This window comes from Zalophus californianus, chromosome 14 (assembly GCF_009762305.2).
Source record: "Zalophus californianus isolate mZalCal1 chromosome 14, mZalCal1.pri.v2, whole genome shotgun sequence".
NCBI classification, from domain to species: Eukaryota; Metazoa; Chordata; class Mammalia; order Carnivora; family Otariidae; genus Zalophus; species Zalophus californianus.
In genome coordinates this window covers 85,864,128-85,891,520 of record NC_045608.1, presented here as the reverse complement: position 1 = coordinate 85,891,520, position 27,393 = coordinate 85,864,128, and the positions used below count along the sequence as shown (strand labels likewise).

General features: G+C 38.2%; 1 protein-coding gene across 1 annotated transcript in view; it reads right to left on the bottom strand.

The window, feature by feature from the left end:
• DOK6 (docking protein 6) overlaps nucleotides 1-26,457 on the bottom strand; it is a 368,498-nt gene extending 342,041 nt beyond the window's left edge. Inside the window, exon 1 of the mRNA XM_027577113.2 lies at nucleotides 26,170-26,457. Coding sequence (XP_027432914.1) covers nucleotides 26,170-26,235 — 66 coding nt within the window. The 5' untranslated portion in view covers nucleotides 26,236-26,457. The remainder of the gene's footprint in view (nucleotides 1-26,169) is intronic.
• Between the last annotated feature and the right edge of the window lie 936 nt (nucleotides 26,458-27,393).

Here is a 27,393-nt window from a genome sequence, read left to right as displayed (position 1 = left end):
TCCTTCATTTTACCTGAGCCTCACCACTGTCGCAAGGGGAAGAATTCTGTTTTTCCCACGAGGAGTTCAAAGTGCAGTGTTTTGATAGTTTGCCAAAGATCACACAGGCAGTACTTGGCAGAAACATTAATGAAGAAGAATGCTAGGAGAGCCAGAAGTCAGCAAGTATTTGTGGAATGAATGAAAACTGGAAAACCTGTATCAAACACAGCTTTACCTGGCTATGAACTTGGTTTCTCCTCTTTCCAAAAAGACTCTCAGATCCTTCAAAATTTCCACACCAAGTGGATATAACCTCACACGCTTATGCTCAGAAAAGAAGTTCAAAAGTTAGTACAAAACACTTAAAAGGCACAATGAAAAGTGAGACTGACTATCCCCAGTGGAAAAACCATGTGCAAACAGAAAATGTGGCTAGATTGGAGGCTCTAAACCTAGTGCACACAGTATTCTGCTGCCATCGGTCATGCTTTGGCAAAACTTCACAGTATATAGGAAACCTGAGGTGAGAAAGTACATAGGAATATATGTGACAAAATCCGAAATGTGAAATTCCTGCAGTTCTTTCCATCTCTGTGTTCTTTCTAGTTATTTTAATGTCACACAAGCAACTATATATTTAACTAGTTCCTGAAAAGAAACACTCCACATTTCTTTCCAAACTTGCTATATCCAGGTCTTTAAAAAGGAAAGAATATCTGGTTTTCTTCTCTCCCATGTATACAGAGTATACAGACGAGCAAATCTTCAAAAACTGTGAGCACACTTCGCGTTGCTCAGTCCTACTCACAGAGTACGAACCCATAATGGGAACTCTTCCCAGTAAATGTGACTCACTGCATTACATTTGCAAGTACAGCGTGAGACTTACACGTATATGAGATTTATCTCTTTCTGGGGTAATTTTTTGGCTGCTATTTTGGTTAAAATATATTTTTATTACGTTATAATTAAGTTACAAAATTTGATGCATTTAAAAAAAAGTTGCTCACTTAAAAGACATCCCTAACTTTCCCTGACATTTCTATTACAGTGTGCTGATGTTCTTGAAAAATATCTGAGTGAAAGCTCAGATGTCAAACTTATTATGCTCTTGCCATTCAATCACACAATAAAATATTTAAAAATACCTTACTGAATCTCAAAAAAAATCAAGGAGGCAAATTGAAACCTGCTTTCTAAGAGTATTTTACTACCTGTCCGTCAAGCAGAAGCTGTATTCAATTAGCATTAGTAAAACTAGTGCTAGCAAATCTCCTAGTAACTCTGGATGCATTCTATTTCAATTTAAAAAATAATTCAAATTTTATTAACATATTGACAAGCTAGATCCAAACCCATTGGGGTGCACAGCATCAAGCTCTTTAAATAAAACTCAGTGAGGACAGAAAATATGCTTTTACTTAGTATCACAGTTTCACAAGCTGGCACATCTATGACTTTGCAATAATCAGAACCATTAAAACAAGCAAATCACTGTGTTTTGAGGTAAAGCAGACATGTCCACAGCCTTAAAGCCTTGATTTAATAGCACTTCTTTGGCCAGAAAACATAATGCCCCCTCACTTTATCTTTAATTATGAAATCCTAAAGAACTACTCTTTAGCTTAATTAATTCATTTTATACATTGCAAGCACAACACAAATAAGTGTTTCTTAATGAAATATTTTAAAAATCGTATTAATTTGTTTCAAATAAAATCTTAATTTCTTCCATTAGTGACTTTTCTTTGTCTTTCTTTTCTTTTCTTGGAGTAGAAAGTCCAAACTTGTAAACTTTGAACATTAATACGTAGGCATTAACATCAAGAAATGCATGACTGTTGCCAGTACTCGGTAGTTAATTAATTAAATCAGCTAAACTGTGAATAAGATTAATTTTACACATAGAAACCTTGTTGAAATCAGAAATATTCATATCTGTGCCTTCTTTTTCCTCAAAATCATATTATGTGTGAACAATCAGCTTAAACTAGCTTTCCCTTTTCATTGAGATTATCTATAGGTTTGGTATCTTTCAATCCATTTTAGAAGAATTATAATGATAAACTTGGTTAGTTTAATAATTTTTAGAGAAAGTGTTCACTAATTATAAACTGTATTATGGAATACGTCAGTGTTTAATTGTAATATATTTTCAAGTTCTCTTTTTTTGTTTCCTTTTCTTCAGTTGTTATCATAAATGGCTTGGGCTTTAAAGAAACCTAATGTTTAAACATAGGCTGCTATTTTTAATATAAGTAGTGAAACAAAAAAGATTAAGAGAGAATTATTCTATGCTATATAAGATACTGACATAACAGAAAGCTGGATGAAGGGTATACAGAATTCTTTGCATTATTTTTGTGACTTTTATATAAGTCTTTTATGTAAAGTTATCTCAAATTTTAAATTTACTAAATATAGAACTTTGACCCAACATTACACTTCTAAGACATTATCTAAGGGTAAGGGGACTCAAACAGTAGGAGATTCATTAAACAAATTATATAATATCCATAAATCATGCCCATTGAAAATGGTGGGTGCCTATATTTTACTGTAAGAAAGTAAAAATTACCCTGGAGTGTAAATATCAATTCTGCCATTTACTGGGCTGTAATAAAATTCTGTTCTATATTTTATAATCTATATTCCCTTCTATATGTAAGTGGTGGTTTCTATATTTTATATAACCTAATCATTAATACAATACAAAGCAGACTAAGCTAATGGCCATGAAGAGTTATGAACAAAGTGAAAACAGGTTTAAAAGTAGGGTAAATACATTAGACTAGAAGGGATTAAGAATAACTAGATTTAGAAATGAGCATTAAATAGTCTAAATGTGAAATATATTGTAATTTACAAGGTGAATACATTGGTATAGATGTCTATTAAAATTATAATCTTTGACATTTTTAACAATTCATTGTTCTCACTGCTTATTTAATTTTCATAGATTTTCCTGTGTTTTCCATTTTATTATTTTTAATAGTATTATTATGACCTACAGTGCTTAGTAACATGGTCCAAATTTTAGTCATTTAATCTGTCCAAGAAATTTAGACTTAAAATGGTTTTTATGGGTGATCTGAATTCACTCCTTTGGGTTTCCGTTTCCGTATCTGTAACAAGAAGTCAAGCCATCTAATGTCTGAAACTCATTTATAATTGTGTTTCTAATTTAAAATCTCAATAAATTTGAATTAAAATTTCAGCAAAGTTTTTGATGCAACTTAATAACAAATCCTAAAATGCAAATAACAAAATAAAGGATTAAAAGATCACAGACAATTCTGGAGAGGAAAGATAAAGTGGTTGAGGGTAGGAGCAGATATCAAGACTCATTATATGTAAAGGAACAATTGGACAGATTAGAGAAATATTTTAAATATCTGATTTAAAAATATTTTTCAGGGCACCTGAGTGGTTCAGTCGGTTAAGCAGCTGCCTTAGGCTCAGGTCATGATCCTGGGGTCCTGGTATTGACCCCCAAATTGGTCCCCCTGTTCAGCGGGGAGCCTGCTTCTCCCTCTGCCCCTCCCCCTGCTCATGCTCTCTCTCTCTCTCTCTCTCTCTCTAGCTGGCTTCTCTCTCTCAAATAAATAAATAAATATTTAAAAAATTTTTTTTAAATAATAAAAATAAAAATATTCTTCTTTGGGCGCCTGTGTGGCTTAGTTGGTTAAACATCTGATTCTTGGTTTCAGCTCAGGCCATGATCTCAGGCTCATGAGACTGAGCCCCACTTCAGCCAGCTCCTTGCTCAGCACACACAATCTGCTTGAGATTCTCTCTCTCCCTCTCTCTCTGCCCCCTCCCCATTCTTGCTCTCTCTCTCTCAAATAAATAAATAATAATAAATTTAAAAAATAAAATAAATTAACTTAAAATTTGAATTTATTTTAAAACAACTATTCATTGCATCATTATTAATGCAATTATTTATTTTTAAAGACTTTAAAGATTTATTTATTTGAGAGAGAGAGAGAATGCGCGTGAGCTGGTGCTCGAGCTGGGGGAGGGGCAGAGGGAGAGAATCTTCAAGCAGACTCCCTGCTGAGTGCGGTGCCTGAAGTGGGGCTTGATCCTATGACCCATGAGACCATGACCTGAGCAGAAATCAGTCAGACACTTAACTGACTAAGCCACTCAGGCGCCCCTTAAGTTAATATTAGATCTTATATAATAAGTATGATTGTGGGATACTTGAAAAATTAATTTCATGAATCAATAAATAACATGAAATGCAGGAATAAAGGTAAACAGAGTACAAGCCAAGCACTATAAATAACTGCAAGGGGGAGGAAGAGAGCCACGTACGTTTTAGAAATTCTAGAAAAAGCTTTGAAAGTGAGGTGACTTTTTTAATGGTCTTAAATGACATGCAGCCCTGTAACAAGTCATGATAGTGGGAGCAGAAGAAAAAATATTATATAAAGTAAGTATATAGGGCGCCTGGGTGGCTCAGTTGGTTAAGCGACTGCCTTCAGCTCAGGTCATGATCCTGGAGTCCAGGGATCGAGTCCCGCATCAGGCTCCCTGCTCAGCGGGGAGTCTGCTTCTCCCTCTGTCCCAACCCCCTCTCATGCTCTCTCTCTCTCTCTCATTCTCTCTCTCAAATAAATAAATAAAATCTTTAAAAAAAAGTTTAAAAAAATAAAGTAAGTATGTATATTCAAAACACCAGAAGAGGGACAATTATTCATCCATTTTTATATAATGGTACAATACACAAAAGACACTCCTCTGAATGTGGCAGTAAAGCTCTTCTCTCCTGCTGTCCATGCTGACTCTTTCTTGCACTTTTGGGATTAACTTCCATATAGCATCCCTGTCTCCAACCCCCCGGTGCCAATCCCAACTTCACATGCACCATTGTGACTGTATTACTCCCTTGTTTAAAACTCCTCTTCTAAAAACCCTGTGACTACGCATTAAGGTTCCAACTTCCTGTAACTTTAAATGTCTTCTAAACTCTGACCCTACCCTGGCCGGCATAATGGCATACTTCTTGTGTACAGCCACAGATACTCCATGACCCTCTGCCCCGCCCAGGTCGCTCCATTTACCCGCCCAGCCCTCCTGCACGCCCACCTAATGAACCTCTGCTCCTATTTCAGAACTAATTCAAACACCTCCACCTTTCTGGACACTTCTTGGTTCCCAGTGTCACAATTCCCTCATATTTTCTCATCATCTTCCCTTGCCAAAGGCACGTATGCCTCTACATTTTGACCCCTTATTAGACGTGCTCCTTGAAGGCAGGTTTCATGCTCTTAGTTTGCTGTAACCTGGGCACTGAAGAAGCCCTCCATATATTCAATATTCAATGAGTAAATCAATGTCGGATACAAGATATACAAAAACAACAGCTTTCGTATAAACAAATGGCAACCAGTGAGAAAATCTAATTTAAAACAAAAAAAAGTCATTCAAAACCAATAGCAAAAATGTTAAAATATGTAAGAGTAAATATAACAAAATATTGGAAATACATACATGAAACCTGAAAAGCTGATGATAAATACAGCTGATGAAAAGCTAAAAATTTCATGGATAAGAATATTTAATAAATGGAGTTGAAATTTGGCTATCCATATGGAAACAAAGATTCCAAACTTAAATCCTAAAATAAGGATTAATTACAGGTTGATTAAAGATCTAAGCATATATAGAAATAAATGAAAACAATAGAACAAAATAGAAAATAACAGTTTTATGTTACAGTATGGAGTGACTTCTTAAGTAAGAAACAAAAGGTACAAGCCATAAAAGAAATAGATAAGTTTGATTTCATTAAAATTTAAATATCAGTAAGACATTGGAGACCATAAAGAAATTTAAAGGTGAACCATAACATGAGAGAAGATAGTTGTATAATTTATTATTACGAAGGAGTAGTATTTGAAATATAGATGGAACTCCTATAAATCATTAAGAAAATATATCACACAAAAAAATGATCAGTGGAGCTGAAGAGATAATTCACAAACCAGGAAAATCAACTGGTCAATAAACATATGAAAACATGTTCAAATTGCAGAGAAATATAACTTAAACACCCATTTACCCAAAGGAGAGAAAAGTCTCACCTGAAAATATCAGGTGTTGGAGAGGAAGCAGAGCAAAGGGTACTCAAATTCAGTGGAGGGTACATTTGGATACACCATCTGGAAACAATTTGGCAATATCTAGTAAGTATGTGCCAACCTATGCACACCAAATCCTCTAAGCATGTAACCTAAACAAACACACCAACCAAGAAACCTCTTGCACATTTGTATTAGGCAATACAAACTGTGGAGTATTTCTACAAAATAATCGTATACAGAAGTAAAATCAATAAACTGGAACTCCACCAAAATGCTTAAATCTCAAAAACAATCTTGAGCAAAAACAAGTATGTTTCAGGAAGTCACAAAGTATATGATTTTTTAAAAGATTTTATTATTTATTTGACAGAGAGAGAGAGAAAGAGCACAAGGAGGGGGAGCAGCAAGCAGAGGGAGAAGCATGCTGCCCGCTGAGCAGAGAGCTCGACATAGGGCTTGATCCCAGGATCATGACCTGAGCCAAGGGCAGATGCTTAACCAACCAAGCCACCCAGGCTCCCAACAAAGTATATGATACTAATTATATAAAGTTGAAACTAAGCAAAGCAACAGTAAATATTATTTAAATGTAAACATATAATAAATGCAGGAAAAATGCATAGAATCATAGAGATAAGTTTACGTCTGAAGTTGGTGTGTTAGGATACACAAAAGCTTCAACTTCATCCATTTTATTTCTTTTCTAAAACTCTGGACAAAATATAGCAAAATGTTTTTAAAGAAAACATACATGTTCTTGGTATGCTTGAAATATTTCATAATTTAAAGAAATAGGGCAATATCAACTGCTGCTGAGAATGTGATAAAAGTTCTCTTATTTCCTTGGTTCCGGGCTTATATAGGGAAACAATTTATTGTGAGCCAGCTGAAAACATCTAGTAAAGGGAAGATGTACGTGTCAAAAAGCAGCAACTCTACTTCTATCCACAAACTCTAGAGAAACCTGGATACATGTGATGAAGGAGAATTATATAAATGTATTTGCTGAAGCATGGTTTATAATAGCAAAACCAAAAAAACCTCATAAATGCCTATTAACCGAGGAAGATTAGCTTATTTATGCAATAGAAAACAATACAAGCATTGAAATGAACAAACCAGATCTATGTAGTAACATAGTAAATACTGAATAGGACTGCTGAGTGTGTTAATGTCAAGTTGTTCAAATGGGTCTTCAACTCTCAACATTTTCCTATCTTAGGAAATCAAAAGCAGAAAGAAAAAGTACTCTGATAACATTGGTAAAATATGGGTAGTTCATATATGGTTTGTAATATGATTCTATGTAATTTCCAGTACACTTGAAATATTACACAATAAAAAAATACCTACATGAAACAAAGGTAAGTATTGTGGATAGCTTTGGATTACAAGTTTAACTTTAATTATTACTCTATGTAATGAGAAACCCTGGGAAAATTTAAAAAGGGGAGTTATAGGTTTCAAACTGAAATTCAGAAAATCAATCTGGCAGGAGTACAAGGTGAGCAGGCAGTAAAAAGAACCATTGGGAAGTCTCACCAACACTTCAGAATAAAGTTATAGAAGCAGAATTTCAATTAGAAAGAGATCATAGATGACAGACATTCCTAGGCAGCACCAATAAGACATGACATTTGGTTGTTTGTAGTGAATCAGAGGCAGGGAGGAGCCAATATTGTCTCTCAGATCTGATACTGAATTATTTTCAAATAAGCAGCAGTGCTAATAGAAATATACTTAAATATGTTATATGTGGCAAAGTGGCTGGTTTGGGAAGAAAAAATAGTACGTTCTACATAGATTCATTGGCTGGGGGTGCACTATAGATATCAAGCAGGAAATATTTTGTAAAAATTTGGGCATGCAGGGGCACCTGGGTGGCTCAGTTGGTTAAGCATCTGACTCTTGATTTCTGCTCAGGTCATGATCTCAGGGTCCTGAGATCCAGCCCCGCACTGAGTTCCAGGCTCAGCAGGAAGTCTGCCTCTCTCCTTCTTCCTCTGCCCCTCTCCCAGCTCATATGCACGCTCGCTCGTGTGCTTGCTCTCTCTCTCAAAATAAATAAATAAATAAATTTTTTAAAAAAATTAGGGCATGCAAATCTGGAGATTGGAAGTGAGATTAAAGTTTAAAATATCTACTTTAGAGAAGTTCTGTGAAAAATGGAGATAAAACTGTAGGGCTCAGCACTAACTAAGGATTCTAAGGGAAAGAAGATGGATTTTAAAAACAGACCACTGAGAGAATTCTTGCAATGGTGGTCACTGGGAGGGTATGAGGTGGAGGGGAAACCAGGGAAAAACTTCGTGCCAGAAACGTGGAGGGAGACACCAGCACAGAGATCCCTTGCCTTCCACACAGATGTGACAGCAGGTATTAGAAGCAGAGCATGTGCAATAGGGCTGGAAACTGCTAAAATATATATAATGAAAGGTCTAGAAGACAGTAGGGCTGCCCATCTGTACTTCTGGTAGCTGACACAAATTGAAGTAACATCTAAAAATTTTTTTGAATGATGGGGTGCCCCAGTGGTTCACTCGATTGAGCGATGGACTTGGTTTTGGCTCAAGTCATGGTCTCCTTTGGCATTAGGCTCCATGCTCAGCAGGGAGTCTGCTGGAGATTCTCTCCTTCTTCCTCTGCCCCTCCCCCTCTCTAAAAATAAATAAATAAATCTTTAAAAAATATTAATAACAGAGGAGAGCTAACCAGGCAAAAGACCAGAAGGCCCAATACCAGAGGTGAGGAAGCATGGCGGCCCCAATGCAGGTGTGGCCAAGATACGATCGCCCTAGAAAACTCCACACTTGTTCCCATGCCTTCATTGGCATGAATCCACGCATGTCATTTAGCAAGAGAATACATCTAAAACACCTGTAATCAAGTAATTGCTCTGGACTAAAGTCTTACCATGCCTCCTCACTTTGTATCAGATATAAAACCCAGAGAAGTGTTTTGCCCAAGGCAGAGAGAAGTGTCCCAAGGATGTGATATTAAATATAAAATACCCAAAAATGATGATATTCCTTAATTTGGCAAGACAAATCAGTGCTTGTTGTTTAGAAATATCAGTGCCAATAGGTGAAAAAGTGTGGGGTCTACCATATGCCAGGCATGTGACATATTTCATCTTATTTACAGGTTACAATAATCCTACTGGATAGCCTTTTGGCACTTAGCAGTCCATTTATAGATGAGGTACAGAGCCAGAAAGTCAACGGACTCAACCAAAGGTTGTTCTCTCCACTATAGTGTGTTGAGGCTCAGAGCTTGGAACCTTTGAGCTGAGGCTTAAATCACGTTAATCATCTGAAATACTGGGTTTTCCTGAGGCAGAGGTCTGTGCAGAGTTGTTTCAGAGACAAAAACAACGTAATCGTAGGTGGAGGTTGGGGACCCATCAACTCCCTGTAGGTCATAATATCACATGTCATAAAATCAACATCAATGAGATCGAAGAAAGCCTATTACAGAGTGTGTATACTTTTGCATAGAGGATGACTTCTATAATGTTTCTTTATGTTAAAAGAATAAAGGCAGGTGAGAAAATTTCTTAATTCTCAAAAGCATTGCAAGTCATCCATGTATCTTAGGGTTTCAAGGCTGGCAGATTGCACACATCACAGGGAAAGTGATAAAGAGATCTAAGGAACCATTCATGCATTACCTCTGAGATTCAAACTGCAACACTCAGCAGAAACTAAGCACTGGAACAGAGATATTAAATTGGGGAAATAGAAGCTTCATAATTATTATAGGTTATTAAGAAAAAGTATACCATGTCCTAGTCAAGGATGCCATATCAGAGGAATACATTGTCATCAAAATGTGTGCAGTGGTTAGAACAGGTATTCTGAGAAGGTACTAGACATCTGTGTAGAAGAACTGTGCCTTCAGACTTAGACTGTGTTATCCCTTATCCCTTAAAATCACAGCCTTCCTATATAAAGTGAAGATGATATCTGACCTGCACGCTGAGAAGTGTGCTCTTTCAATGGAGAATTACATGTAAAAGCAGGTTTTAAGCTGTAAAATACTATAAAAACACAAGTTGTTGGTATGATTCTTCATGGAAAGTGGAAAACAGTTAACACGTGGTCCTAATTCTGTACTATTCGAAGGTTCACAACCAATATTAAAAATAAATATATACATAAAAATAGTCAAAAGAGCAACTGAAATAGAACATCACAATATGAGAAATATATTTAAAGATAATTTTGCAGGGCTTTTTTTTTTAATTTAGGTAACTTTTAAACCAAAACTTATTTCCTCCAAAAAACTAATGCACTTTGAGGTTTTTTTGCTGTTATGTGGATTCTTCCTTAAGAGGAAACTAAATTTTAGTGCTTTACCAAAGAATTTTCAGAAAATATTTTTAGGGGAAGTTAAATATATTTTGTAAAAACGAAGCACCAAATAGCATATTTTAGGAAGGATAGAAAACATCTTTGGGATGATATATTTCCAATTACAGCCTTTGTATTGCAATTCGATTGGTTGCTAAGGCTATAATTACAAAGTGTCTAGGAAGCCACTGCCCATAGTCCTGTACGTGCCAATCAAAACCATGGTAGCACAGTTCTGAATGTGAACTTATTTAACAATTTAGCAAAGATTTATTGACTGCCCTCTTTCTTGCCAGGCTGCACCAGGGTTTATTTATCGTTGTAGCCCCTATGTATGGCACATACCAATTTTTCTTTTGGCTCTTTTTAACATTTCATCCTTGACAAATTTCATATTAATCTATCCTTAGTTAATACATAGTATATATAAATAATCCTTGGTATTTTTATTGAAAAAATGTACTAAATATGTTACAGATTCAAAGTGCAGAGCAAAGGAATTATTTCTTTCACCATTGATTTTGAATCCTAGATGACTCATGGATGTCCAAATACTTCAGTTGTTGTTATGTTTACCTTTTTTAAAGTCATTTTATTGCTCCTCCCTTCATGTTCTATTCAGGTATTGAAATTAACCTATCGGCAGAGAGCGTAATATTTGAAACTTCTTCGTAGATGCTTCATTTGGAACTTTATTTTATATTCTGGACAGTTTTATTGTCATTTCAAATGGAGCTGCAACTAGGTATCACCTTGAGCATCAAAATGGCTAGTGACATTTTTTGGATGGGAATGTAGCCAAGTGATCTTTTTCTGAAGACACAAGATGAAATTTCACTGAAATACTGCTGAATGTTAGCTTCTTCTAAGTAATGATGTTTTTTAAAATTTGGACAAGGTGGCTCATTTAGAGTTCAAAATCAAAGGCAGAGGTTTTGCACTGTTGTTTGTTTTTGGAGTCAATGGCGTGTTCAAGCCACTTGGCTCCTGGTAATTAAGGTGTCCTGTGGGCAAATGTAGCTTATATAAACCTCATTTCACAGAGAACACTAAATTGCAACTGCAAAATGATCAACATTTATATTCTTCACGATTCAAAGAGAGAGGAAGACTATATCAAACTAAAGCTTCTGCACAGCAAAAGAAACCAACAAAATTAAAAGGTAACCTGTACAGTTGGAGAAAATATTGTGAAACATATATCTAATAAGGGGTTAATATCCAAAATACACAAAGAACTCCTACAATTCAATAGCAAAAAATCCAACAACACGGTTAAAAAATGAGTGGAGAACTTAAATAGACAGTTTTCCAAAAAAGACATACAAATGGCAAAAGGTATACAAAAAGGTCCTCTAATCATCAGGGAAATGCAAATCAAAACTACAATGAGGTATCACCTCACACTTCATACCTGTTAAATTGCTCTCATCAAAAAGACAAGATAACCAGTGTTGACGTAGATGCGGAGAAAAAGAAACCCCTGGGCATTGTCAGCTAGAATACAAATTGATGCAGCCACTATGGAAAACAATATGGAGGTTCCTCAAGAAATTAAAAATAGACATACCATCTGATCCAGCAATCCCTCCTTCTGTATATAGATCCAAAGAAATTAAAATCAGGATCTCATAGAGATACCTGTGCTCGCATGTTCATTGCAGCATTACTCACAATAAGCTTTCTTTGCTCAGGGAACCCCAGTTCAGAAGAGCTGCAAGGATGTGTGTTCTCTTTCAAAGGGCTGTCCCAGGAAGCTTGTGGTATCTGTTTTAAAGTCCTTTTGTACCTCCTAGACCAAGCACTGTTTCATATCTTGTAAAATATCATCTACTTAATGTTAACAAAACACAATGAGGTCTTATAACCCATCTCACAAATAAGAAAAGTGAGGCTCAAAGGTATTTGAAGGTTCCCACAGGTTACACAGCTCTAACTGGCAGAGTTAGTAATTAAATCCAGGCTGATTGATGCTAAAGATTGTGCTCTTTCAATTTTTCTAAACTACTCCCATAATAACTGGGCCCCAAAAGATCATTTATCCTGCTTGCAAAATAGGGCTACATTTTGATGCCTCTCTTACATTTTTTAACTACACCTTTTTATTTTGAGATAATTGTAGTTCCACATGCAGTTATAAGAAGTAATATAGAGTGACCCTACATAGCCTTTACTCAGTTTTCCCCTATGGGAACATCTGATAAAACTCTAATCCAATATTACAGCCGGGATCTCCACAGGAACACAGTAGAGATACAGGACGTTTCCTTCACCACAGGGATGCCTTTCGCTGCCCTTTTATCAGCACAGCCACACACAAACCCCACTCCTGCTTCCCTGTCCATAACCTCTGGCTACTAGGAACCTGTTCTTCACTTCCACAATTTTGCATCTCAGAAATACTACAGAAACGAAATCACATGGTTTATAACCTTTCAGGATTTTTTTTTCCCCACACTCAACATAATCTGGAGATTCATTGTCTTGCGTGTTTATAGTGTAGTCCTTTTAATTCCTCAGCATCCCATGATATGCATACGCTATAGTTTACTTAACCATTCACCCAGTGATGGACATCTGGTTTGTTTTCAGTTTGGGGGTGTTTCCAATAAAGCTGCTATGAACATTCATGTATAGGTCTGTGCATGAAGAGCAAGTTTTCACATCTCTGGGAAAAATGTCCAAGAACTGCAGTTGATGGGTTGTCTGGCAGTTATTTAAGAAACTGCCAAATTGTTTTCAAGAGTATTGGAACCCTCATTTCATACTCCCACAGCAATGTACAAGGGATCCTGTTTTTCTGCCTTCTTGCCAGCATTTGGGGTTGTCACTGTTTTTTATTTCAGCCTTTCCAGTAGGTGTGTATTGATAGCTCACGGTGGTTTTAATTTGCATCTCCCTAATGGCTAATAATACTGAACATCTGTTCATCTGCTTATTTGCCGTCTGCATAGCAACTTCTGTGAAGTGTCAGTTCATGTCTTTTGCCCATTTTCTAATTGAATTGTTGTTGTTTTTTAAATTTACCATAGAGTTTTAAGAGGTTTTCTTAATACTAGTTCTTTGTTAGGGATACATAGTTTGTAAATATTTTCTCCCAGTCTATAGCAATTTTTTTTCATCTTCTTAATGGGCTCTTTCACAAAGCAAACATTTTTAATTTTGATGAGGTTAATTGATCAATTTTTCCTTTTACAGCTTATGCTTTTGATGTCAAGTCCAAGAAATCTTTGCCAGACCCAGTTTCCAAAGATTTTCTTATATATTTTGTCAAAAATTCTGTAGTTTTACTTTTTTACGCTTACGTCCATGATCTGTTTGGAGTTACAAGGTGTGAGGTTTGTGTTGGGGTTCACTTACTTTGCCCAGGGATGTCCAACTGCTCCAGCAACATTTGTTGAAAATGTATCACTGATTTGCTTTTGCACTTCTGTCAAAAATTCACTGGGTATGTTTGTGTGTGTCCCTCTTTTAAAAGCAAACATTCTCTTAATTATATGGTCTGAATGTATGCTCTCATCAAAGCTTCTACATTTCTCCATGGGTGAACAGAATAACTCACTAATGGTGTGCTAAATGTCCAAACAAGCAATGACTACAATAGAAAAGGAATTCTACGGTTTACATAGTGGTAAGGAAAGACATTTCATATCCATTACTTTAATTATTTTAAGTGTATTCTAAGATTTAATTGGGTCACTTCCAATAACGCCATTTTATCTGTCAGAGGTATTAGTTGCTATCAGTTGTAATAGAAGTTGACACTGGCTGATTTAGATAGAAGGACATATATTAAAAATTTCATTACTTCAAATTAGGAATAGAGGGCTGGAGAACCAGGTTCAAGCCTAAACAACAACAATAAGTGATCTCTTAAATCATTAAGTTTCTTGATGAGGCTATTGCTTTTGGACAGTAGGTACAACAGTTTACATTGCTTATAATTTTGTATCAATAAATCAATCCAGTGGAAACAATTACTCTGTTGTCCCCTGTGAAGATCCCTGTCCTGGGTTGCCTTTTTTTTTTATCACTAACCCAATGTCTGGTCATGTAATTGATAATACCTAGCTCATTTCTCATGCCCTAGCAGCAAAAGATACGAGGAAAGAATATTTTGGAATTTCATCTTCTATAATGTGAGGTATTATTTCTTATCTTCAACATCCATAATATTGATGTTGGGGGGATGCTCTCTAAATATTGGGAAAAAGATCGAAATGCTGGATGAAAAACTAAATGATGAATATCTGATTCATATTGTTAATTCATTTAACACTTACAGAGGCATACTATACCAATTTATTCTAGTTCAGTAGGGTTCTGTGGTAATATATAGTGATAAACAACTTGTCCTGAATTCTTTTCTGGTGAAAAGTATGTCATTTATTGTAGAATCCTTTGGGTAGATTAATACCAAATGAAACAAACACAAATGAACAAGGAATTCTATTGCCCAGCGATCAACTATTTAAATAAGAATCTCTGGAAGCAGAACTTGTCGTTAAAAAAACAAAAAACCCAACAACACTAAAAACCATCTCCTGTGATTGTAATATGCGCCCAGTGTTAAAAACCACTGCTGAAAGGGACAGGAATATTTGGCCTTGTTCATTAAGTCAAATGCTAGAGGAGGCTTCTAACTGCTTCATTCCCGCCTCCCATTTTTATGCAGAGGCAGGTTACACACACACACACACACACACACACACACACTACCTGGGGCAGTCATGTTTAGTCCTATCACTCAAATACCTTCATTCTTTTTCAATTTCACTAGAACTCTAGTTCTCCTCCAGAGATAGATAACCTGTCTGAAAATACCCAAAGACAAAATTACCACAGAAAGAGGGGCTCGCCCCTAAGGAAGAGCTACAGCCAACTAACTCTCTTGGCTCTCAGTGGAGTTCTGGAGGACCACAAGGCCTCGGTTTCCCCACACAGAAATCACTACAAAATTCAACCAGCTGAGAATGTTCCATTCCTGTTAGTGGTGTACTAGGTAACGCAGGGAAGCCTGCATGTTGACAATTAGAAAAGCTGGACAAATACAAAAATCATCTACTTGAAGGTATTGAAGCCTACCAAAGACAAAACTGAAAATTTATTTCTATAGGACATACTAAAAAACAGGATCAACTGAAAACTGTAGACCTGAAAAAATAACTTAAACTGAATACAATGAATAAATTTAATAGATTATTCTCAGTTGAGTAGAAAATTAGTGAAATGAGAAGAAATATCCTGAAGAAAATATCCTGAAGCTTTGAGTGAAAAAGAATGAAAAAGAAAAAAGCACAGAAGAACAGAAAATATGGTATAAATGATCTAGCATATGAATAAGGAAGGAGAGAAAAAAATGGACAACATTGATTTGACAGAAGGGGAAATAGCAAATAATTTTTCAGAACTGAAGAAACATATCAAGCCATAAAATCCAGAAGCACTACAAACCCAAGAATAATAAATAGCATTAAAACTACATTTACACATAGCATAGCAAAATCCCTGAAAACCAGAAAATGAGGGCATTCAATGTAGACAGAGGGGAAAAGTCTAATGATTTTCAAAAGGTGACAATAAGACAGCTAACTTCTCAATGCAAACAATGATTGTTAGAAGACTTCTGTGCAGTGCTAGAAAAAAAAATACTTCTATGTCAGTGATTCTCAATTATGGCTAGCCACTACAAGTAGAAGAGGCCTTTCTTGGATACTAAAACTCACCGCTCATTGGTCTTCTTGCCTAAATACTACTTTACTACAATGAATTCTATGCACTCAAGATTCAGGGATGTTGCTAAGTTGAGAATGAACCCTTTTTATGAAATATATCAGTGACTTTGTGGGATCTTAGAACATTATAAGCCCTTTAGTCTGGGCCTTTACCTCAATGCTGCTCACCCATCCAGACACATATTATTATTTAGGTATGCCATTTCTTAGGCATGGAACTCACAACAAAGCCTTCTTTATTCATGATTTCTCAGCTTGGTGTTACTTTCTCTGCAAGCCATAAAGTACATACTATGTGTACTCTAGATTTTTGCCATATATTGCCCCAATTCTCTCTCCCACCCATCCACTCATGCTCTGTCTCCTCAAGTAGGAGACAACGAACAAAAGACAGAACAAAAGAAACCTCTGAGACACCAAAAATGAGGTGCTACATAGCAGTGACTGCCTCGCATAGCCATAAACCCAGATCTATGAAGAATATAAAATAGACTCTAAGGTTGAGGTTTCTTTCCTTTAATAGTCTGAAGCACTGAATCTCCAATAAGAAAAACAGCATCATTCAGAACTTACTGAGTTTTAAATGAAGTAGAGTTTAAACTGCCATGGTATTGCAATTACTTAGATTAGAATACACAAGTAAAGAAGGAAGTCTTTTGTGAGTAGCCATATTAATAGCAGAAGCCTCAGCTGAGCATCAATATGACTGACAGAAAGAATGATCCAGAGTCTTTAGAAAATTTTGAGTTATGTCCACCACATTGTTTTAGAAGTGAATTTCTGTCCCTCAAAGAAATTTCTACTTTATCATTTTTGTATTCACATTATAAAGGCTTATAGACTGTCAGTAATTAGCATTATGTGACTGATTTACTGGATAACTAACTTTATATTTCGGGAATGCCAATTCATAAGTCTCAGCACTAATAACAGTGTTTTTAGTAGTTTACAGTGGCCTAACAGATCTCCTATTTTCCTTATTTCTCCCCAAATCCTCAGTATGATAATGATTATCAACCATAGCACCACAGTAAAAACCCCTGGGGGGAACTTCGAAAGCATATCCATGCTCAAAACCCAGCCAGGCCAAATCAATGTGGAAAAGCGCAAGCTCTGTAAGTAACTCCAACATGCAGTCATAACTGAGGATCACTTTAAATAGAGGTCTAAGTAATTTAGATAATCATGTAAAGTATCAGAAAGCAACAGTATGTGTGTTAAGCAGCCGTCAGAGTTTTAAATAGCTGTTATTTTAAATGTACAGAAAAACACATTTCATACTTATACATAATTTGGTAGCTTCCAGTTAAACTCAGCATCATGATTTGGCACTAGATGCGCTTTTGTTTAGAAGACTTACAGAACAAATACTTAAAGATTCCAAAGTGTAATGAAGTCTATAAAAGCATCAGGAAAATGATGACATGGATGCTTTCTACAGCACAGCCCCAGGGCCCTTAAAACATTCAGGGAGACGTATTCCTTTTTCCTAGTAAGTTAAATGAGAAGGCATACTTTTCAAAGCAAGTTCAAATATGTAAAAAGTATGCTTTCATTCCTTTTCTTGAATACGATGTTAGAAATTTCACTAGGGTTATGTAAACAGAGATAAAGAATTTTCTCTTACTGGTTGCGAACCTTTAAAAGCCATAGTTTTTAAAAGACATGCTGAATTTCAATTTTAGAATAATAATAATTTTTTTTCAAAGAATGTGAACATGTAATAATTTATATAATAAAAATTTAACTTGTATGCTATTAAGACATTTTATGTACAATTTCTTCTCCTGTTAACCTTACTATTATATTCGTATATAATTCAGCGTGTGTGAGGACTTACATGTCATTTGGGAATATATACCATTATATTTAATATATAACACATGTGTATGTATGCACGTATCTATGTATGCACACACATACATATACATACTGAATGGTCAGAGAAAACTAATTTCATGTTTACAAGGAAAAAATCATGAAGAGAAAAACAATTGTACATGCTTACCCATGTTATATATCTTATATAAATACCTACATATAAGTAACAGAATGGCATACAGACATTTTTAAAATAAGAGAACTAAAAAAAAAGGGAACATCATTTAAGTATATCTATTTCAATTCTTTCCCCTTAAAAGTAGCAAGCAACACAACAAATAAACAACCAAGTCTCGCAGACAAAGGTCATGGTCTGGTTCAGCACTGCCCAGTGTGTCTGGATTTGGGTAACAATGTCTTTCTCTCAAATAAATGAATAAAATCTTTAAAATAAATAAATAAATAAATAAATAAATAAAAAACATTTTAAAGTTTACACAGGCGATATCAGCTGCATTTTGGAGCCTGTTCTCCATTCTTAAAAGGAGAAATTAACCAGTTTTTAGATGGTACCTAAAAATGAAATCACATCCATTCAAAGTGGCCTGGAAAAATATCTGCATAGTATCTCCTTATTGTGGCATAAATTCTCTCACTAAATAACACTTTTTTCCAGTTTTATTGAGATGTAATTGATATATTACATCGTATAAGTTTAAGGTGTACAACATAATGATTTGATATATGTGTACATTATGAAATGATCACCACACTAAGGTTAGTTAACATCCAACACCTCACCTAGGTACAACTTTTTTTCTTGTGAGGAGAACTTTTAAGATCTACTCTCCTAGGAACTTTAAAAAATACAATACTGTATTGTTAGCTATAGTCACCATGCTCCACATTCCCCCTCCAGAACTTATTTAGCTTACAACCGGAAGTCTGTTTGTCTTTTGATCACCTTCAGCCATTTCTACCACCTCCCACCTGCCAGTAGCACTTTCATCTGCAATGTAAATAACTTAAAGTTGAGTCAAGATAATGATAATATTGGCTTTACACTAAGTAACCAGCCGAAGAAAACACATTTACTTTGAACAGTACACATAGCTGTGTTGCTACCTGTCTACATATATTAGGAAATGGAAACTGTTGCACTGTGTATATAATGCTGCACCTGAAGTTAGGATCTCTGGATTTGTGTATACACAACCACCTGCAAAACCAATCTGTCTCTCTGTAACTCTGGCTGATTCCTTTTACTTCTTTTGGATTTGAGTTTATGTATAAAAGGTAAAATTAAATGAGGGTAAAATTAAATATACTTTCAAAAGCTGGGAAAATTATGTAAGACAATATGTGTGGAAATTCTTTATAAGCTGTAAAAGGCATGGTACACCAAAATGCAAAATGATTATGTTACTCTTATGAAGACTCAAATCAAACTTCAAAGTGTTTGTCCTCTCAGTCATTTTACTATTAAGCCAAAATATTAGACAATTTTACAATGAATTTAGTACAATAACAGGAGACATATTTTGCACATGTTCAAATATTACAACCACCATTTATTTCAAACAACATGAGAACATTTCTTTATTAAATGAGATTCTGTTCTCTACTAATAACAAAATATCATTTCTTATTCCATTCAATTTGACTGACAGGTGCAACACTCTCATTGAGGAGTAGTGTTATAATATAAAAAGGAAGTACTCAAAGGATAATCCTGCTCTGTATCCTAAAATAAAACCAGTGGAGATTTATGCAGAAAGTTAATGAAAATGTTTTCTACCTACATTCTTGAGCTCTTTGGGCAAAGTTACTAGAGCTTGAAGAAGAAAAGAAAACACTATGAGTCACGTGAGACAAAAGCAATAAAACTGAAGTAAAGAAATTATAGTATTTTCTCTTTTAACTAGTTTGTCCCATTTGATACAACTATTTTTTCCTTAAAGCTAAAACTTCAAAATTTAAGAAATCTAGAAAAGATGGTTAGATGGTGGGAAAACAGGTAATTTTTATTTTGTTAGTATTGCTTGCTTTTTATCTTTGTATAGTTTCTAAAATGAAGTGGATGTAATTAGAAACAGACCAAAGAGGTAAATACTTAATAGTCCTACTCAGTATAACTCACATGGGTTATTATGATCCAAACAGAACAACATATTATAGTGAAAATACTTCAACAAAAATGGATCATACCTATTTCAAAGACATAGGCTTCAAATTAAACTATTTTTGCATGTTATTTTAGACTGATCCTAAATATCAACCATTATTGAGCACCTCTGAAAGACATTTAAGGAAATTGGCAATGTAAATCTTACAAAGATATTTGACCACTGTATGATTACCCTACTCACAATTTATTTCAGTCATTTGAAAGATTTCCCTGAGTACTGAGTATAATCTTTGTTATCTGAAGAAATGCCATCTTTTAAGATTCACCTTGCTAGCAGTCATGTGTAAATATATTGAGATAAAAACTGAGATGTGAATTTTTATATCTCATTCCTGATTTAATGGCTTGCCCCAGGTAGTGCATAGACATAATCATTTAATATCAAAATCTAGCAAAGTACTTTTACTGTTAGGCTTACTTTAATTATCCTTGTTTTTGGCTTTAAGTCTCGAAAGTTCAAAGAACATCAGGCATGCCCATGTGCACGCATAAGGATTTTTTAAAAAGACCAAAAATCTCATTAATTTCTGAAAATACCTGATATGTCACACACACACACACACACACAATTGCAAACAAATTAATATATAGGGATTCTACAGAACGTATATAAGACTTTTTTCAACTCTAAAATTCTAAGATCCAGTAATTCTTGTAGAAATATATAGATAGGTAAATAGATACAGACATAGGTAAAGAAATTAAGTGGAATGTACACAGTGTTAAACACATACATAATAGTCACCATAAACAAAAGTCAAAAATAAAAATAGCTAAAATATTACTTTTCATACATTCTAAATTCTATATTTAATAAGAAAGAGATAAATGATAAATAACCATGGATATAATGGCTCCTTTTCAGAAAGCAATGTCCAGGATACAGAATATTCTAGAAAGAGAAAAGATTAAGTACACCCAATACAACTTCCATGTTTTAAATACATAGATTTAGGAATTCATAGCTGAAGTAATGTTCCTGAGAGTTCTTCTGAACTTTTGAATGGTCAAAATCATTAAGTTATTTATACATTTTATCTTAAATATATTTAATGCGTCTAATTCCTGGTAAATTGGTAATGCATGTCATACAAGATAAAATCACTCTTTGTAAAATACTTTCTAGATATTTGGGAAACCAGAGAATTTTGGGAATTGGGAAACCACGAAAATTCCCATTTATATTAATGAATGAGCTTCTGTAAAGGGGTAAATTTTCCTAAATATCTCTAATGAAAACTACTCTCTTCCATCATCAGAAGAAAGCTGTTTGTGGAAGGACAGGAAAACCCAAAGAATTTATAGGAAGATCAAGAGTCAACCCAGAGATGGAAGTGTCTCAATCAAGGAGGGAGAAAAAACTAAAACAAAAAAAAAAAGGAGGGAGAGAGGGCAAGATGTAGATGAATCCACAGTAAGTTGGTTGAAACAAATGGAGATTATGCAAATGAGAAAATCCTGCATGGATGTTCAGCTCATAAAGTGGGGCTCATCACACACTCCAAATGTGATCCTCTACATCTCCCTGCTTCCCTTACAGCCAGGTTGGGGTAAAGTGACTATTACTGGCCTAATATACTATGAGTAGTAGTGATGTAGGAGGTATTTATTGTTATTAACCCTGACAATACAACATGACTCTGGAACATTCACAGTCTCTCTCTCTCTCTCTCTCTCTCTCTCTCTCTCTCTCACACACACACACACACACACACACACATACACACACCCCACCTGATAAACAGTAGATGCTCCATAATTATTTGATCATTTGTTGAATGTGCAAATGTCAACTGTATCTTGAGACATTCCTATCATTAGTTTTTGATGTAGTGTTCCATGATTCATTGTTTGTGCATAACACCCAGTGCTCCATGCAGAATGTGCCCTCTTTAATACCCACCACCAGGCCAAACCATCCCCCACCCTCCTCCCCTCTAGAAGCCTCAGTTTGTTTTTCAGAGTCCATCGTCTCTCATGGTTCGTCTCCCCGAGACATTCCTTTGATACCCACACAAACCAATACAAATCCTTCACCTGACTTTGAGAAAGAAATAAAAAACAATCTGTGTAAAATACTATTTGTCTGTGTACAATGTGCCCGTGAATATTCACACTGCTATATTTGAACAGAATTTCTTAAAAACGATGTGAGGGCCGAGTCTAGAATTAGTCAAACTATGGCAGTCTGGAATTTATACAGTGAGGTTAATGCTGGTGATGATGATGATACACTGCATTTACCTTTGCTGCATTATAGAGTCAATAAGCCATGTATAAAGTTCTAGCAATGGTTTCAGTGGTTGAGTTCTTAGTTTATCTGCAAACCAAGAATACGTTGGATATTTTACAACATATGCCTTGCTGACTAAATTTAACCTATCAGTGTTCAGAAGGAAACAGATAATAAAGGCTAAGAGAGAAACAATTTTGACCAACATGCATTTGCTTTTTTTTTAATTAGTGTTTTAAGTAACCTTTTCTTAAAAACAAAATACTGACTACCATGGTACCTCGTGAATTATAATACCAATCATGCAACATATAAGAGGGCAAAAGGAACTGAACTATTGTAAGGGCTTTTAAATCAAGCAAAAGGAAAACAGTATATCTATAGAAACAGTGACATGTTATAATGAAAAATTAACACAGACTATGAAGAAATGACTGTAACAGTCATGTCACATATTTTTAAAGGGCAAGGGTAAAATCCAGGATAATACTACTTTTTCAAAATTATTTTCCTGAATAAAAGATAGGCTGATTAACGTGTAAAGACAAATTTCAAAGCAAACATTCCAAACATTGTGTAATACTTACTACTTTGCCCAAATAACTGGCTAGAGAAGTGTCCTCAACAGGTAGCCCTGGATTCTCTAAGAAGACTGGCAAGGGCTGTTTCAACCACTTCAGTCTGGAAGCACCTTCATCAGGGTTGTCCCCCAGCCTAAAGGGCAAGTGGAACTTTTCTGCTCTCCTTCAGGACAATAAGGAACACTAACTTTTAAGGAGTAAAGGGTATGGTAGAACATTTCATCTCAAAATGTATTTTCATGTCATAATAATCTCTGATACCACTGACCTCGTGCCCAGGGTTCTTTTTCCCCCTTAGAATATTATAAAATTTGGTTTTTGAAAGCATGAGTTCTGTACATCATAAATCAAATATCTGTGCATATTTCATTAGAATTTTTATTTTGATATTTAGCTCTAAACATAAACCACAGAAGAATCATGTATCTTCTGAATTAAAATATTTTATTTGGAAAAAATCCATATTTTATTTGGAAAAATCCATAGTTCCGAGTCCACAAAATTAGTATTATGTACTATTAACTATGAAAATGAAATTTTCATATTTAGATAGGTCATGTTTCTATGATTTGGGATATGACTTTTCATGTGTATGGCACCCCTTATTTGCTTAGAGTTTTACTATCTAATAAGACCCACTTACTTATTGAGCTTCACAGAAACATGTAGATGAAGTTGTGTCACGTGAAGTCACCCTTCTGAATACTAGAATATTCTGAAGAGAAAGTCTCTAGAGTTCTTTTTGATAAATAAAATTCTTCAAAATAATCAAGGTTAATTTAGCTTAATATTTCAATTTAATATTAAAACAAAACAAAACTGTCTCAACACCAAACTCTGAAGTTCACAATTCTCAAGTAGAAATGGAAGACAAAATTAATCTACACATAAAATTAATCTATATGTAAACATGCTTTTATTTTCTCTGAAGGCAGTGAGTATGGAAAGAGACAGACGCCTTGGGATTGCAAATACATTTGCACACATCTTTAGGAGCAATGGTGTTTTAAAAGGACATTTCAAAGGCTCTTAGCACCATGATTACCCAAGAAGCAGTCAATGCTCTTTCCTTGGATCCTATATTTTAACTAGGTGGCATATTCAGTTTTTGTTGTATGAAATCCTGGAAAGCTGGGGATGGGAGAGGAATCCTACAGACCCCAGGACCAACAGCGCAAGGAGCGGGGGTTCTCAGGGCTCTATTCCTTAGTCTCATTCTCACGTACACAATGACTCTGTGGAAGCAGATACACATCTCCCCGGGGGCCTTGAATCATCCATTAGCTTGTAACGTCTGAGGTGTCAGACACAACTGAGATTCCAAGAAGACGGAAAGAGCGAGAAGGATGAGCCAGCACCCTGTGGGAGAGCAAAGGGCTTCAAAGGTCAAGTTCCTAAAACGGTTCTCCCCTCCAGCTCTTTCTTGTTTGGGCAGTGCGGGTGACAGATTTGAGCAGTGCGTCCCGGCTGAGAGATGCCGTCAGCCTCCTGGACAACTGCAGTTTTACACGTGGGTTCTCCCTTACCTCGCTGGGAAAAAAAAAAAATGAGGCGCAATTTTCTGCCCAAGAGCCCTTGAACCGGGCCCGAGGGGCTGCACCGCGCGCGTGCTCTCTGGCCCTGCACGCGCGCAGCGGCGCACGGAGGCGCCAGGCTGCGAGGTGGGCGGCTTTGTGGTCACCCAGTTTTGTACTCCCCGCTGCTACAGAGCTGCTGAAGTTCGAGAGAGTGGGTCTCTCCTCTCCTCAGGGTACAGTCTTCATCTTCAAAGTGAAACCCAGCCGAGGCAGCACAAAAAAGACAAGTCTGCCTTTTCCCTTCCTCCTGCCCCCCACACCAGCGTCCACCAACTCCTGACACGGCGACTTCTGGGTGCGTAGTGACCCTTCCTCTTTTAGGGGTTTCAGGGGTTCTGTCCTACCTTCGTTCAATTTGCTAATGCTATATTTAGCCTTATTTTTCTTTCTTTCTTTTTGAGTGAGAAAGTAAACGAACTTCTCCCTCCTTTTTTTCCAAGTTGGAGGATTCATCCAGTCAGCAGGGAACACGGGGAATGTTCTTGTTCAAGGCCGCTTTGCCCCAGGATTCCGGAGCTTCGCAGAACTGGAACTTTGAGAACGGTGAGGTAGAGAAACGTCTAGGGAATTCGGTAAGGGGCACTTTCGTCCCCACACCGAGCTTCCCTTCCTGCTCTGGATCGGCCGGCCAAGGTCGTTCTCGGTTGCCCAGGTTGCCCACCTCCCGTCGCGCGCGCGGGCCCCCCTGCCTCCACCGCGACCCCCTGCGCGTCGCCCGCACGCTCCCGCGGGTCCGCCAAGCCTGGGCAGCTGTGTTTCCAAGTGGCCGCCCCTCCCCTCCTGGCCTCACCGCTCCACACCCAGGTCCTCCGAGACCGTCATCGCGTCCCTCTTACCTCCTCGTCTGGTCACTAGAGAACTTCTGAACCCCCAGGGGTCTACACTGTTTCTCTCCCAAGTCAGGCAGACCATTTTTCACGAAAAAACTACGACAAGGTCTCCATAAACTTTGCTGTCGCGAACGCTGCCGTGTCGGCGGCGGTGAGCACACACCCGCCTGCACACGGGCGCAGGTACACCTGTCCGGGCGCGCACACGGCCAGGGAGCCTGCCACTGGGCAACTCCTCAGGGCGCATTAAAGTCGCTGGCAGTCGCCGGCGGGGACGCGCGGCGCTGGTAGGGCATCAAAAGAGAATTTCGAAATGGGCTTGGGAAGCGGGGTTAGAAAATGGTGATTCTAAACACACACACCGGAGCGTCTGTCCACCTCCTGCACACCGAGCAATTCTCCCCGAAAGGCGCACACTTTGAGAGCAGACCACTGTGGGTTGCACTATATATAAAACCCCCTCCTAGGCACATTCATCTTTTAAAGCTGACAATCCCCTTCGTCTACATGACTTCTCAGTCTGGTCCAAACCAGCACCGCGCGCATGAGGATGGGGACCCAGGCGCTCCCGGAACCCTCAACTCGGTGTGCAGACCCCCTCCCCCAGGCAAGTGCGGGCCCCCACACCGGCCGAGCAACAAGCGGGCTGTCTGCGAAAGGGCCGGGTCCCTCTTTGCCCGCGCGGGTCACCTCTCCCCGCCCCCCCGGGCCCCCCACAACAGCCAGCCGCGCCAAACGCGAGCAGGGGAAGGAGAGAGCCCAGCGATCAACTCACCCCCAGCTTCCTGCTGCGGATTTTCACGTAGCCCTGCTTGACTATGTCGTTAAAGTTGGAGGCCATGGCCAGCGCGTTCGGGCTCGTCCCCTCCGCGATCGGCTTCGCAGAGTCGAGAGCCGCCGTCCGCCGCCAGGTCCGCGCAGGTCTCGCATCCAGCCAGTCGCCGCCACAGCCGCGCCGCCGCCCGGTCCCCCGAGCTCCCGCCGGCGGGGACGCGGGCTGGTGGCAGGGCGGCCGCGGACAGGGAACGCGGCCCGGCGCCGCGAGCAGCGCCCGCCCTCCTCGTTCCGGTCCTCACCTCCGCCCCCCGCCGCGAGCCGAGCGCCGGGCCCGCGCTGCCGCCAGCTGCGGGCGCCCCCTCCGCGCCGCCGCCCCCGGCAGCACCCACGGGCTGTCGCCTCACTCGGCGGCGCACAGCTGGCCAGAGCGCACCCGCGCGGCTCCCCGGCGCGGGGGGAGGGGCGGGCGGAGGGGGGGGCGCGGGCCGAGGTGCCCGCCCGGCTCCCTCCCTCTGGCCCGCGGGGTGGCTGCGCTCGGAGATGCTCGCAAGACGCGCTCCATCCCTCGCGACTCGGGCGGGGAGCTCCTCCCGCGCCCCGGATCCAGGGTCGCGCTTCCCCCCCCGCCGGCTCCCTCTGCCCGCATCGCTCTCCCGGGTGTGGGATTCCAGAGGACACGGCTCCTCATTCCGGGGCTCTCAGTGTCCACTCCCCAACTGGACACCGGGGAAAGGGCCGTGGGGAAGCTCCCAAAGAGGAAAAGGCAAACGAGAGCGAGACAATTGTTTATTTCAGTGGCCTTGTGTGCGTGCATTTTTGTCCCTGAGCACACGCTCGCGTTCCAGGTCTTTGCCCCATTAGGAAGTGTAAATCGACGCCGAGCCCTTCCTGGTGCACACAAAGAGACCAACCGTGCGCATGTGTCTAATCCCTCTGCTGCTGAGGAGACTGGAGCAATCAGGCGAGGCAGCCCCTCGCCGACGTCCTCTCGCGAAGAAGCAGCGAGAAGGACCGGAGTGGACTGATTTATGCACGCGTTTTAGTTAACTATGACTGAAAGTGGCTCCTGGCTTTTCATCTTCTAGGCGAAATGGAGACCATAGCTATTACTGGTGGATGCAAATGATTTATTGAAATGTTCAACTTGTAAAATCAAAACAATGGAGAACTTCCCCCCCCCCCCCCGCTTTACGTAGGAACTCATGACATTCCAAAGTAGGCT